The 15,079-nt window shown below is 41.0% G+C and overlaps 1 protein-coding gene across 7 annotated transcripts in view; it reads right to left on the reverse strand.

Moving 5' to 3' along the window:
- Nucleotides 1-15,079, reverse strand: part of MCF2L2 (MCF.2 cell line derived transforming sequence-like 2) — a 151,903-nt gene that overhangs the window by 37,293 nt on the left and 99,531 nt on the right. For all 7 annotated transcript variants that reach the window (XM_030954013.1, XM_030954012.1, XM_030954017.1 and 4 more), the window contains exons 16-18: nucleotides 2,987-3,053; nucleotides 1,750-1,865; nucleotides 966-1,035 (exon numbers count right to left, since the gene is read on the reverse strand). In XM_030954013.1, the coding sequence (XP_030809873.1) occupies nucleotides 966-1,035; nucleotides 1,750-1,865; nucleotides 2,987-3,053 (253 nt within the window). The remainder of the gene's footprint in view (nucleotides 1-965; nucleotides 1,036-1,749; nucleotides 1,866-2,986; nucleotides 3,054-15,079) is intronic.

Raw genomic sequence — 15,079 nt, forward strand, 5'->3', positions numbered from 1 at the left:
TCTGACTGGTTCATCTAAATTTGTCTGTATTTAATGTGTGCTCTGGAAAAGCAGCAAATGCTACCTGTAGTATACAGTAGAAGCAGGGATACCTTTGACTACAGTGGGCAGATTTTCCCATTTCTCATGCCACTTCCATTTCCTGTGCAAAACACAGAGCCTTATTCACAGAGTTTTGTCAAACCCTGAAAGCAGTAGCAAATCACCAAAACAGATCTTTTTTCATAAGTAGGGCCCCTGAAGGAGTGCTATATAAACAAGCACCTTTGGTTGTGTGCAGGAAAGAACTAATGGTCAGGCTGAGTGGGGTTGGAGGTGGAGGAGGGACATCACAGGGAGCTCTTGGAGAGAGCTGCAGCACTTGGGCACTCTGAGGGTCACCTCAGCAGAGGGGAGAATCCCACTGGGTGAGTTTTGTGGAGAAGTAAAGGGAATCAACCTCACAAGAGTCTTTTGTGGCTGGTGGGTCCATGCAAGGACAGCAGCATGGGACAGTTCTAGGGGACCAAGTGTCCTGAATTGTGCAGAGAAGAGAGAGATAAGATAAAGCAGGAACAGGATGTGTTGTCTGCACTCAGAGCAGCCTGCTGTGACACCAATACCATCCTCTGCTTATTTACTGCAGGGTGGTGTCTGGGTTACATCATTCTCCTGCTATAGATGTGTCTGATATGAAAAGCATGTCAAACATTTGGATCACTGTTATTGGTTGGGTTTTTTCCTTTAAATGGGACTTAAAATACTTGTAAAACACGGGTAACAGATCTCTTCCTGTCAGTAAACCAGGTAAAGGGTCAGATATCAGAATATATGCTTGGTAACAGTGGCTTAATTTGGGAATATCTGCTTAGAGGAGTTTCCCTCATTCACAAAAGCAAACAGATGGAAAAGATGGGAGCAAATCTGTAATTACTGTAGGATAAGACCATAGATATTCATTCAAACCTGAAAAAGGATTTACTTACTCTTTTCAAAAAGCATCGGGCAAGAAGCTCAGGGTTTTCAATGCAATTTTCTATCTCCTTAAGGAAAATCCTGAGAGGGAGAGAAACAGAGTAAAGAGTAGTGTAAAATCCTATTCACATTTTATGCTAGCTCATGTAAATCCAACTTAAAGCCCTCATTTTTGTAATATGAGGATTCAGTGGGGAAGGTAACACACCAAGAAATATATATTTTAGAAAAATGGGATGTGGCTGCCACCTGATTCCCCAAAACACAAATATTATCATATTTTATCTGCTACGTCTGATTCCTCTGGCTGTTGAAATTTGTTTCCAATCTAGCCCAAATACCTGCTTTCCATTTGGGTATGAGGATTTTTCAGAATGGCTAGAAAAGACAGTAATGCTCTGTCAGATGTAGTTGCTCAATCAGCAAGCAGTGAAAATGTGGGATGTAGTCCAAAGGCTTCTGCAGTGACAGTGAATGCACAAAACTTTTAGGGAAAGAAAGATTGGGCTTGCAAAGGGAGAGGAATATCCTTCTCCAAGTGGAAGACACAATCTTTGAAAATAATATATAAACTGGAAAATAATTTTTTTCTGCTAGGTATTAACTACTCTGGCATAATATTAAGACTTGCAAAAGAGATTTTTAAATATTTTTTTGTTCAACTATTTGTTACATCTTACAGGCAATTATTATTCAAAAGAATTCCTAAATTCCCGCTTTGGTTACAGTGACAGAAAAGGACTGGACGTGATGGTGGCACCCAAGGATGCAGGACAACCACCAGTTCCCAGGTACCTGTTGTGGAAATAGTAGATTTCTGGGAGGTTCCCAAAAAGGATTTCCTTCTTGTTCTGAAGTGCAGATGGAATCAGATGTACTAAATTGGGATTGTCCATTTCTGAAGCATACCCCTGCAGGGAAGAGTGGAAAATAAAATCAGCCTGTTTTTAACCAGGGAAGAAGTACTGTGTTCAAGGTACTGGAAAGCCCCAAAATTCATGTGCTTTTGTTCTCCACAGAGCAAACAAAGCTCCCATGCCTGCTGCTTTGCTGCTTCCATGAATTCCTGATGCTTCTGATTTTCCCCAGAGATTTTACCCTGTAACTGTGCAAACACATTTTAACCACAAATGAACAGGTCACGAGGCTAAGAAAAAACAGACAAAATTATGTCTCTAGAATTCAAAAGGCATTTGGGTCATGTAGGGATGGAGACTGCGAAGATTGACAGACAGATATCTTTCTGCTACCCTGCTTCATTGCACAAGAGTTAGTTTGGATTTATTTGTTGGACTGTCTTTTTGGTTTCTTGTAAAAACTGTATTGTGTTTCTTCAATAATAACTTTGAGAAAAGCACATTCAGACTTTAAACTCAAGAGTAATGTATCAATTACCAGAGCTGCCAGCTCCCATGGAACAAATGCAATGAAGAATCAACCACACATCCCAAAAGTCCCACCCAAATATAAGCATGATTGATCCCTACTCAGTTTCTGTCCTCCCACAGACTGGGGACATCAGACGCCACACACACTGAGTATGCTGGTATCCTATCAGTTTCAAAAGCTCAAGAATTATATTTGCAGCATGAGCTCTTTTTTCTGTGTTCAAGCACAACATGGGACAGTAAAGAAGAGCAGGAGGGGTGCCTTCCTCTTCCTTAATCATTTTCCAAATGCAGATTCACAGAATTTAGTGTGTGGCCCCATGGACATCAAAGTGCTGCTTCTGAGACCTATTGGTAATATTTTGAAAAGACATTATGAACTCTTTCTCTGTCCATAACTTTCAGAACCATACAAATTGCCATTCTGTGAGCTTGGGCCAGAGAAGGTGCCTTTTCCTTTAAGGCCTGAGGAAGGATGTTCAAAACATCCTTCCCATTCTCCATCTCCAAGGCTGAGCTATCTTGCCAACACAGCCTGTGTGTTATAAACAGGAGGTGGGAGTGCTCAGCCCGTGAAGGGTGTGCACCTGTAGTGATGACTTGGAGGTTAAGCATCAAAAAGTAATTTCAGAAGAGTTGCTTACCTCTATTATACTTTGAAGTTCTTCTACATAAACCCGTTCTGTTTCTATCAGCTCATTGATTATGTGGCTGAAAGACAAGAAGGTAGAGAGTCATAGTGTTAATCAAGCACATGTGAAAGAAAAACAATAGGATTCCTTACATATTCCTGTTTATGCCTTCAACTACACACAAAAACCCTCTGAAGGTCATTTCTCAGTTCTTCAATCCTGGGCCTTGTTGATAAGATTAAAAGACCTAAGCACATCTTTTTTCAGCTCATTTTAAACTTCAGCTTGGATTTTTCTGTCATTTTTATACCTGCAAACTGGAAAAAAATTTCCCAAGAAGATAAAAAAAAAGGTTTCTTTTCTAAGAATAACTAATACTGAATAAAATGAAACCGTACTTCAGAGCTATGCTAATGTTTCTGTTGCATTTCTTTTGTAAAATAAACAAAGTCAGTGGCTAGACTTCCATCCTTTAATACAATGCAAAAATAGGCAATAAGATTATGTCAGTCTGAAAATATGAAAGTAGGTTAGAGTAAAATATTTTTACTACATTTTGAACATTTCATTTCTAGTATTAGTTTAATGCTTCTAGATAACTTGAAGACATATATCTTGAAGATTCCTGACATTGCACAGAAACATGAATGTAATCAATTTTCACTTTTGAACAAATAACTAATTAGATTCTAAAATAAAATTGCATTAGATCTCTCATGCTTTTATGCATCAAATGTTCCATATTATCTAGAAAGCGTTGTCTTTATTAGTGTTACAAACAAAGTTTTCAGGGTAGCTCCTCCAGAGGTGTGAGCAGCAGGAAAGGACAAGTACCTGGTGTTCTTTTCCTGGTCCGTGCTTCTTGAGAGTTTAAAGCACAGCTATCTCAAGCCAAAACACATCCCCAGAAGGACACTAGGGAATAATGTCTAGAGGAACTGGAGTGTGGTCAGCCATGAGCAGCTCACAACCTGAGGCCAGTACAGTGCAGGCAACTCTTGGCATCAATAGCAGCACATGCATTCATCCAGCATCTCCCTGCACACATTGCCTGTGCCTGGTTACCTGGCTCTGTGTGTCACACAACAGTCACACCATCAGCCAGACCCTGCTTACCTGGCTCTGTGTGTCACAACAGCCACACCACCAGCCAGACCCTGTCAGCCCTTTAGATTGTAAGTCGACTGTACTGTTGCATCCACTTTTAGGGGATTTTCTTATTCTCCACAATTTTTTAGGATGTCCTTTTTGAGGTTAAAAAAAACAATCCCACTTTTGCTAAAGCCTCATTTGAATGGTTTGGTCAAGCATTTGAAAATAAAATAGCCACATTTCAGCTTGCAGCTTGACATGCAAAAGCACTGACTAAAATGTTACTTGGCTACTACAATAGATTCACCGGTTTCCTTTGGACTTCCCCTGTGCTTTTTCAAGGAAATGTGGTTTTGTAGGCTAGCTGGAGACCACTTATTCAGGTCTCAAAGGCTATTACTCCTTTATGGACCACTGTTTGAGAAACATTATGAATACTGAGAAAAACAGACCTTACCTTCAACTGATGTTTCAAATTTTGTTATAAAATAGCTGGGATTTCATAGCTGTCCAGGCATAATGCCTTAAAATGCAGTGTCTAGCACAAGGTAGGGCAGTGGATGAGGGCTGTACCAGTGCTCCCCTGGCCACACTCAGGTCCCATTGGCCACTCTTGCACTGGCTGTGGGCTCCTGGTGACTCTCTCTGCTCTCCCTCAGGTGTCCCTAGCTTGGGAGACCCCCCCCCAAAATGTTCCATTGCTGATTGTGCCAGGACTGGAGCTGCTCCATGACTGTCATGGGCAATGAGGGGAGCTTAGCACACACCTGCTGCCAGTGTCACATTTAACAAAAATATGAGGCAGCAATTTACAGGATTATTGTCACAGGCAGCTCTTCCCATCCCCTTTTCCCCTTTGACATGCATGACTAGGTTAGAAGTAATTTTTAGTGTAGCTGGGATGTGTGAGCTAAAGGGGCAGGGGAGAACTTCCACACTGTATTGTTCATTCATTTCAAAGAAATTTTACAAGAATTTGAAGTTTGCATGGCAGCAGTCCAAACACAACAAAACTGTGAGCTGGCTGAAGTTTATGGGCAGTTCTGACTAGGGTAACTCCTCACCAGGATCATTCCCAAGCAAACTGGCCATCTCAGCAGGGATGGTAAAGGATTAGGCATCTGACCTAAAGGTCAGAATCTGAGAATTCCCTAAGGTTCTCTCTGTAGGCATCCTTGTTGCTAATAAAACTTATTCCACTCAAGTATACTTCCTCCTTGCCCCATGAAACAAAGAGATTCATCAAACCAGCAGAGTTAGCCAAAGGCAGAATATTCTGGTCCCAGAAATACCTGACTCAGTAGCTTTCCTGGCATGGAAATAGTGATGTGCACTGCTCAGGAGGTCAAGGCCAGCTTTCCCTCTGGAGGGAGTTTAACATGTCCTAGCAGAGGGGGCTCAGCAACCACCAGCCTGGCAAAGCCCTGTGTATGGCAGGGCCCCTGCTGCCACCCCTGCCTGGCAGAACTGGGGTGTGTTTGTGGCATGGATCATACACAGACTCACTGATACCATGTTGTCAGATGTTCCTCCAGCAAAGGAAACTTCTTGGTATGGAACTTAATTACAATGCATGAACTAGCTCACATTTCTTTGAATGATTGATCTGGGTTTCTAAGGAAACATTGCGGCCTTGGATACGCCAAGACCACATTTCCCACAAGGGGGGTTTTACAGAGGTGCCATTTGGGCTGTTTTTTCTCACTTCAGCAGCTGTGATATCCTGTGGCCCTGCAGTACCACTAAGATCTCACACATTGAGCCACTTTCCACAACTCCCAGCTTAGAGAAGCCCTGAAGTGCCAGCACAATATGGATGATAAGGAAGAGAGAGTAATATGAAAACAATTTCTGCTTTGTCAATAGTGCTGTCTCTGGCAAGTTAGTTATGTCATGCTGCAGTGAAGAAAAAAAATTATTTCACAGAGGAAGTTCCTCAACAAGGGTTAGAATGTAGGAGCTGCAATGGAGAACAAAGCATTGGGAAAAGCCTTTTTAGCCAAGGCTGTAAGTGAAACCTTGAAACTGAGGTAAACTCTGCTATTACCTATCACCCTTGACTTTTAGAGATGCATTTCTCTATCAGCCCCTGCCTGTGCTAGTATTTAGATCAAAGGTAGCTATTTATATCACTTTGGACTGTGCAAATAGCAATTAGCAGCATTGTTGTTATAAGTATAAACTTACCCTGCACTGTATTGTGTTGTTGCAACAAAATTTTGTCAGTAGGTGTTTCTGAGCTGGCTTCTTCGGGTAACTGAGAGCACACTTCTAGGAAGGGCCTCACCGCAGTGACCATAAAGCAGACACATATCAGACCATTTCATCTCAGTAACTCTTTCTCCTTCCTTCTTCTTTAACAACAGAAGGAAAAAGAAACAATTGAATGGTTGGCCAAGCTCCCCAGGGTTGCCAGGTCATTCTCCAAGTCTCTGTCAAAATAATTTTGGCAGGATGGTTTCTCTGCTGTGATGTGCTGCCTTAAAAAAACCCCATCAAATATAATGAATCACTAAGCAGGAATATTATCCAGAGATTACCACAACCTATTAATATCTCCTGGCTAAATCTCAATTGCTTTGTCCTCATACAGTTACTATTTGTGCATCCTGCTCAGATGACAATATAAACTAATTCAGGATTTTTGTTTCCATAGCTGTGTTTCTCTGACAAACTCATTGGCTCACCTCCACTCACAGGTCCTGTTTCTATGCCAGGATTTGCTATCACACATGCCTGTCCTGATAAGGAGTCTTTTCTCAGAAGGGAATTAAAGCCATCAATCGGAATTAAAGCCATCAATTAGAATTAAACCAGGGAGCTTTTCTGAAAAGAACCCCTGGCATAAATCATAACTGGTGCTACAAAATTATTGTGCTGCAGAAAACCTGACTGCATGACAGGTGTGGAACCAGCAGAAATGGCAGTCATGCATGAGTTCTCCATATCTGTCTTACAAAAACACATGGTGCCTAGTAGATGGAACAGGAATATTTTCAACAGCCAGAACAGCAGAAAATGGGTATGCAAGAGCAAAATATTTCATTTAATAAATTAATTTAAAAAACACTCCCATCACTTTTATAAATATATCTAATATAGATAGAGAGCTGCTTAAATTGAAAATGCTGTCTCTTTTAATACCTGAGGCTTCAAACACAATACTCAGGACTGAAAGAACCTGTGTGCACTGTAATGGAAACATAAACACAGAAAAAATATCAACATTGGATAGACTTGGACTTAAGAGAAATCAGAGTGAATAATTTACTGGCTTGCAAAAATGAGCACAGTGGTAAAAACCTCCCTGGTCCAGCACTCTGGCTAGTTCTACGTACTGTGAAGTTTCTATTTCTGAATGTAAATAAAATTTAACAAAACTATAATTTTTTGCAATGGTATCTTCTTTGTAGGTAGTATATGATGAAAGTCTCATTGTTTCAGTAGAAACAGAATCAGCAATAAATATCACATCCAGTTTTGAATTAGAAATCATTACAAGAAATTCTAAGACCGGTCTAATTGTAAAATCTCAAAATTATCTTGGTGCTATGGAATTAAAAGAAATGAGAGCATGTCAATAGCTGAGTAGAAGAAACTTCCATTCCACCTACATAATTGCATTTAAGAGGAATTTTTTGTTGTTGTTGTTTTTCACAGTGCTAAAAAGGCCTTTTTCAGTAGAAAAGTATTCTCAACTGAGGTTGTGCAACAGCTCAAATAAAATTTGAGTAATGAGTCAGTTGCTGTACTTTACCTCCTAAAGTGTAAATGTAATAAAAGATCATTCTGGACGTAGGAACATTTGTTTTAACAGAACTTGTTGTTAGTTGATACAGTGTTTGTTAGTTGATACAGAAAACAGTTCTGATTTCTCTGCCATGTACTCTTTTTTATGGGGGTTGGTTTTTTTTTTTTCCCAATAAGAGCAATGCCTCAAAAGAGCAATGATTGTTCTTAAAGTGCACTTCATGGCTGCAAACAAAACCCAACTAACCCAACTTTGAGAAGCATAAGGGACTTAGGTAATACACTCCACCCCATCTCAAAATTCGTGCCCTTTACTGAAGTTATTGCAGTTGCCTGCTGCAATGTCTAATGGATTTGCTCCAGCTGTTGTGGAAGTTTCTCAGAGCAGAAGGACTGCATCTTTTTTAGAAATATATTTCACCACCAAAGTCACCATTTATAATATTTTGCTTCTTCTGAAATGATCTGAACTCTTCACATAAAAGGAAATGTCCCACATTCACTGTTCCCAAAACAAATGACCTTGGGGAAATATTTTTACATATCTTAATTAGTTGACCTACATTATAGGAACCAGAGCATAGTTGTTAATGGAGAGGTAAATTAATTAAATCACCTACAGAAAGGAATAATATGAATAGAGGACTAAAAGTCACACAGGAGCTGTTTCTCATCTCAACTGTGCATCTACATTGAAAAGATGCATCTCTGAATCCAAATTTGAGCTACTTTTAGACAATGTGGATGGTACAGACTGGTCCTTACTGTGGGCCAAAATAACAGCCCATATAGCTCTGTACATATTTTGTCAACTACCCATATTTGTGAACTACCCATCAGGCCGCCCTCATGATTTTGGTTTTAATCTTGCAGTTCCACTCTTTCTGTTGGGTCATAAAGATATATTTAGCTTTGTGATACCTCAGCATTGAGTAATCAATTAGCTAAGAGCAGGTGAATAATTTATATACAAAAATAGTGTAACTGCTAAGAGTTATTAGTATTAGGTCATATTCCAGCAGATTGTAGTGGATTGGCAGTAAATTGTGATCCATAGAAACTACTACACACGCACGCTTGTGAAATATCTGATGTAACTGAGACACTGCAGGTTAACAAATTGCTCCCACACTGTGCAGACTTCCAAGTAATTTCTTTGTTTGCTTGAGATCATGAATATTTACATGCAGGCCACAGAATTAACTTAATTACTCAGATTTCAGTATTCTTTAGAAATATTTCCCAGTCAAAAGAAAATGTGGTGATTTCCTAGGGCCAGGCAGATCTAATACAGCAATAAACCATATTGCATAAAGGATTTAAAGTGAGGACAGAGAGGAAGACATAATTCTTCATTACACTTCCTTAAGGATGGATTTGATCTGCTGAGCTGAAGCCACTATGGGTTACCAGCCAACAAAGGAAGATCACTGTTTTTTAAAATGTACAAGTATAAATACATGCACATATGCATAAAGGTAATTAATATACTAACACTGACATTTACTCTCCTACTTCTTTCTAGTAATGATTAGAACATACCTTATGAATATATATCAGTCATATATACATATATACACGTATATCAGTTATATATATATGTATGCATGTATCAGTCACAACTGATATTCAAAAGATAAGGCCTCTGGTATGAAGCATTTAGATTTTGCATGTCCTACTCATGAGGGAAATTCACGGGGTTTTTATGTCCTGGCAGTAATTTCTTCCTGGCCACTTTTTTCTTAAAAGTTGAAAATAGAGCAGGTAGAAAAAAATCTCTAGATATTTAATAGTTTCTGACTTCTGAAAAAAAATATTTAACAGCCTTTTTCTATGCCCAACCTGACTTTTGAGACCGCAGCTACTTTCAGGTTACATGCTGTGTGCTTTTTCCGTTCCTTTGTAGACACAATACAACAATATCCAAATACCAGTTGACCTCATTGAGCAAGAAATCTGATAAGGGCTGACAGTGCTGTGGATTTTCCCACACAGGGTGGTAAAGCACTTTTTCAATAACAGCAAAAGTTACAGCATAAGTGGTAAAGCCCCAAAACTTTCAGACAGACAAGAGCAGCAATATAAAACCCAGAAGTAGGCTAAAGGAAATGTAAGGGACACTGTCTGTACTGAGAATTCATGCTGCCTGCTAGAGCTCAGGCTCTAAGGAAACCTAAACCTAAACCTAAACCTAAACCTAAACCTAAACCTAAACCTAAACCTAAACCATGCCCACAGTCTCACTCCAAAATTCTCAGTAGTCTCAGGTAGGTATCCTTGCTATGGGTGTCTTGGTGGGACACAGAAGGATTTAGGCACATGTGACTCTGCTCCCTACAGGTTCCTACAGGACCCTAATCTCTCACTGCAGAGCACCTCTGGTAGTGTTGTGACTTACATGTGTCATGCCTGTGGTACTCACTTGTGCCCTTCCTGTCCCTGCAAGGACATTCTGTGCCATACAGAGCCATTTTTGATTGGGATACAAAAGCTTAGCACAGAATTATCATTTACTTCATGTAAATGGCAACATAAATTCTATCCTGGAGAGCCAACTTCTTCAGGAGAGCCGGAGAAGAGCATCAGTTTTGATTCTCATGGCAGATCTGCCTTTGATAGCTTTTTTCTGCAAGACTTTGTAAGGTCATTTGGATAGAATGAAGAATAAGTGTTATTAATAAAATTAATTATAATTGATCTTACGGACAGGCCTGAGTTTATGTTGGAGAGGGCTGAATCAGGAAGCTCATGTTGCACTTGGAAGTGAGAGGACAGGTTTGGTGATGATGCCTCATCCTTTGAGGGTCTGTATTTCAAGTACTGGCACAGGCTGTCCAGGAAAGTGGTGGAGTCACCATCCCTGGAGGTATTTAAAAGTTGTGTAGCTGTGGCACCTGGGGACATGGTGTAGTGGTGGCCTTAGCAGTGCTGGGGTAATGGTTGGACTTGATGACCTTAAAGGTCCTTTCCAACTGAAATAATTCTATGGTTCTATGATTTCAGTCTGAGATATGACCCTTAGGAAATTCCATCCTGCTTCTTCCTGTAATAGGACACAGCATTGTGCCAGACTTAGATCTCTGGTCCTCCAGCCCAAACTCTAGTGTATCTTGGGCCCTGCTTTCAAATACCCTCAAGAATCAGTATTCTTTGGGGCCTGGGAGAAACAAACTCAGGTGTTAGTTACAGGACAACAGCAATGCAACAGAGAGAGAAAATTCTGACAAGCTCAAATGGAGTTTATGATAGAAACTGGAATACATATTATGCTTTAGTTAATCTCTTCTTGGCACATTTACATCAGTCAGTAAGTTGTGAACTGCCACTCTGAGGACAAGCATCCCCTTTTTGTGTGTCACACATCCTCAGCCATGGTAATCTGGGCCAGAGGGGCAGGCAAGGATCCTGCCATCTGCAGCTACCACACTCCACCCAGCAGGGACTGGGAATCACAGCTCTTAGCAACATCCACATCCATTTACTGAACTATACTTTGGGCAAATCTGTCGGCCACACCCTGAAACACTGCTTGCAGAATTTAATGATAAACTAGGAGAAAGAGGGAGAGACACTTAGGGAAGATATTCCAAACTTAGAAACTTTAGAGAACTGTCAGACAGACTCCAGCTGGAGAATATGGTCAGAGGGCCACTTTACTCAGTAGGGAACTCAGAGGGAAACCCTCACAACTGCAGATTGCACAAAACTGGAAGGACATTACCCAGCATTTGGGTTTCTTACTTTTTTCTCTAAGCAGCTGCTAATGCAGGATGTCCAAGATAATACAATGGGATGGAGAGATTTCTAGGCTCATCCACGACAATCATTCCTACCCTTTTCTCCCCATAAGAATAGGGAGCTTGGTTTATCAGCCTCAGTGGCTGTTGCAGGTCTTACACAAGCCTTGCCTGCGTGGGAAATGCCTTGTTTGCCACTCCAGTGTTTGTAGCTAGAGCTGGGGCTGAGCGGTTGCCTGGCAGAGGTGAGAGCTCTGCACCAGGCATGGCTCTTGGTTGGAGCTCTTGGTGTCCTCTGGCCACACAGGAAATCTGGTCTGACAGACTGCTGGGGGAGCAGAGACAAATAGAACTCAGGCACTTTTACCACAAGACCACACTCAGGGTCACATTGTTTGGCTCTAATGCAGGTCAGGTGCCACAAACGCAAGACTGTCCATGCTAGTTTGTCCAACATGGCTATTAACCAGGAACAGTATTTGAAGACTGGTTTGTAATAACTAGAAATGCAAATAAAGCATCAGTGTCTTCCAACTAGAAGCTACAGAGAAAGATCAGCAACAGTGTATTGAATAATCTGCATATGCACAGGAACTTTGCAGAGTCTGCAGAGGAGCTGCTGGACAGACAAGTCATACTATGTAAAACAGAATTCCCTTCTAGACTCATACATAGAAAGAATGTTCCTGCTGGATGAAAAAATCCACATGAATTTTCAGAAGTGAATACAGAATTCTGAATATGATTACGTCACAAATCTTCCAAACCTAGTTATTATATTCCCAGTTAATGAGCAGCTTGTTAAATGCAGGAAATAAAGTCAGCAGCGATTTACTGCACAGTGCAATTGATAAATCACTGCTCCACTGAATTACTCAGTACATGGGACTGAGTGATCTCCCATCTGCTGTGTCCTGTCTGCTGCTGTCCTGCAAACCGTGCAATTATTTAGATCAGCCCAGTGTGGGTGCAAGTCACTGACATCTGATTAGGCAACATGACGTGCTCTTTGTGCTGTTGCAAATAACAATGTGAAGTGCTCAGCACTCCTTCATGAGCTAATTGACACACAGGAGCTGCATGTTTTTAACTACAGTTTAAAAACAGACTCCATTGAAACTGGTGTGAATGTGCAAAGGGAAGGCTTTGGCAGCTGTCTGAAGAATTTTACACTCAAAGAGCTGTGATTGCTCCTGGTTTGTTCCAGTGGTTTCCCAGCTGGAGACTGTCACTGTTCTGCCCGTTACAGAGAAAGCAGCACCATCTGAACCTAGGTGGTATAAAATCACACCAGTGCCTCTCCTTCTCCTTCCCCATCCATCAGCTGATAACACTGACAACAGAGCTAATTTCCTCTGCTCTGCTCCCTGTGTTACCAGGGATTTTGAGGTATTATGTATTATACAAACACATAAAGGCAAAGGACTATCGACTGCCATGTCAGAGCAAAGCCAGATTTTTATGGAGGTGAACAAGCTACAGTTAAGAGAGAAACAAACACATAAAACTTCAAGTCCACCTGTGCTTCTTCAGAGAAGATGCATCCAGTCCTAAGCCAACACAGAGCTGCCTTTCTTTCCATGTGCTCTGTAAAGCCTGAGTTGGATCAGGGGTGTCAGGGAGCAGACCTTTAGTCCTGGCCTGGATAGGCAGAGGAAGAGGAGGGAGATCGCTGCCCACTGACTATGTGCTTGCAGAAATTTTCAGTGCTTTTCAAGTGGAGCACATATATTTCTGTGACATGGGATGAGACAGAAGATACTTCTGATGCTAAACACCCCTTGTGCCTAAACCAAACCGACCATCCAGGATGTGCATGCGGCCAGCTGCATTCCAGGAGCCTGCCCAGAGCCAGCAGGCAGCAGAACAACTGCACAGAAAACAAGTTGAGGAATTTCTGGAATTTCTGAAGAGCATTAAAATAACCTTAGTATCCAATAGCAAGCAGGTATGAGAGATAATAGCAGAAGTGACTGCTTAATGCTCTTTGACATTCGATTAAGTGCAAATTTTGTAAGAAAACATATTGAGAGTGCCTTTTTCAGCTTTTCTCTACCTCTCAGACTCTTTGGGAGCAAGGACACAAGGAGACAAGGATTTCAGGAAGCCTCCAGAACACTCAGTCAACTACTGTATTGTAACAATAAGAATTTTTTTCTGCTGTTCATAAAAATTTTCCCAGTTCCCAGAAATATTTGGAACTCTAGTAGGAATGAATCTCCTCTTGCTATTCTACACAGATTTCTATCAGCAGCCAGATCTCCCTACATGGCAGCATACACTTCACTTCAAAGATCTTCCCAACCCTTTAGGCTGTAATTAGACTTGTAAATGCTGGAGCCAATCTGTCCAACAGGGAAACTTCTCTGAAAACAAAGATTTTGTAAAAGTTGAAAGAGAGAATGGCAAACAAGAAATGGCTTGTGGCTTCTTGAAATTTCTCCTGCTGACTAACTTTCATTAAGTCTGGTGAAAGAAAACAGCTCTCTGTGCCTATTGATAAAGTCAAGAACATGGTTTGTCTTTTAAAATGTAGACTCCAAGTTCTTCCCCTCTACCAGCTGGAAGTTTTCATGAGCCTGGAAATTAGACTGGAAGGACACACTGTTGGGCTCCTGTAACACACCAAAATCACCTTCTTTCAGTTGTAACAGAAGTCTTATATTACACTATTTTATGAAATTTGTTATCTATTTTTACATTCAGGTTATATATGTATTTCCATTCATTTACACACTGAATGGAAACCTTGGCAACGGATCTTACTTATGTAAAGGGGGGAAATTGTTGTCTAGTCTGGAAAATAAAAGACTTTGGGCTTTGGCCTTTTAAAATATAAAGGGGACTTACAAGAGAGAGACATTTGCCAAAGCCTGTAGTGACAGCACAAGGGGCAATGGTTTTAAACTGGCTGAAGGCAGATCTAGATGAGATATCAGGAAGAAATTCTTTACTGTGAGGGTGGTGAGGCACTGGAACAGGTTGTCCAGAGAGGCTGAGGATTACTCATCCTGAAAGTGTTCAAGGCCAGGCTGGATGGGGCTCTTACCTTCTAGTGTAAGGTTCCCTGGCCATGGTAGGGGAGTTGCACTACAAGATTTTTGGGTCCATTCCAACCCACACTATTCTATAATTCCAATATTTATCTCTGCCTCCTGTAGAAGCTCTGCATCTTTGGCCAATAGCTAATGAAATCAGGAAACTTAGTTCTCTCCTGCCATACACAGCTCTGATGATTACAATAAGCACCTGGACACCAAAGCTTTCAGTAGCACTCCCTGAGCTACTAGTATTTTTGACACCAGTCTACACCTAAATTTAGCAATTCCCAGACCTAATGTCAGCACAACTTTGTTACTGCTGATTTAGAATAGGGCTCTGGCACAATATTCTCATTCTGAAAATAGCTTCTAATTCTTTACCCAGGGCAGAAGTGCTGTCCTGCTCTCCCCACACAACCTGATGATTCAGTGATAAACTTATTCTCATGTTCAGGGTGATGCACAGACTGGAGGTCCCAGTCCTT

Source organism: Camarhynchus parvulus, chromosome 9 (genome assembly GCF_901933205.1).
Source record: "Camarhynchus parvulus chromosome 9, STF_HiC, whole genome shotgun sequence".
Lineage (NCBI taxonomy): Eukaryota > Metazoa > Chordata > Aves > Passeriformes > Thraupidae > Camarhynchus > Camarhynchus parvulus.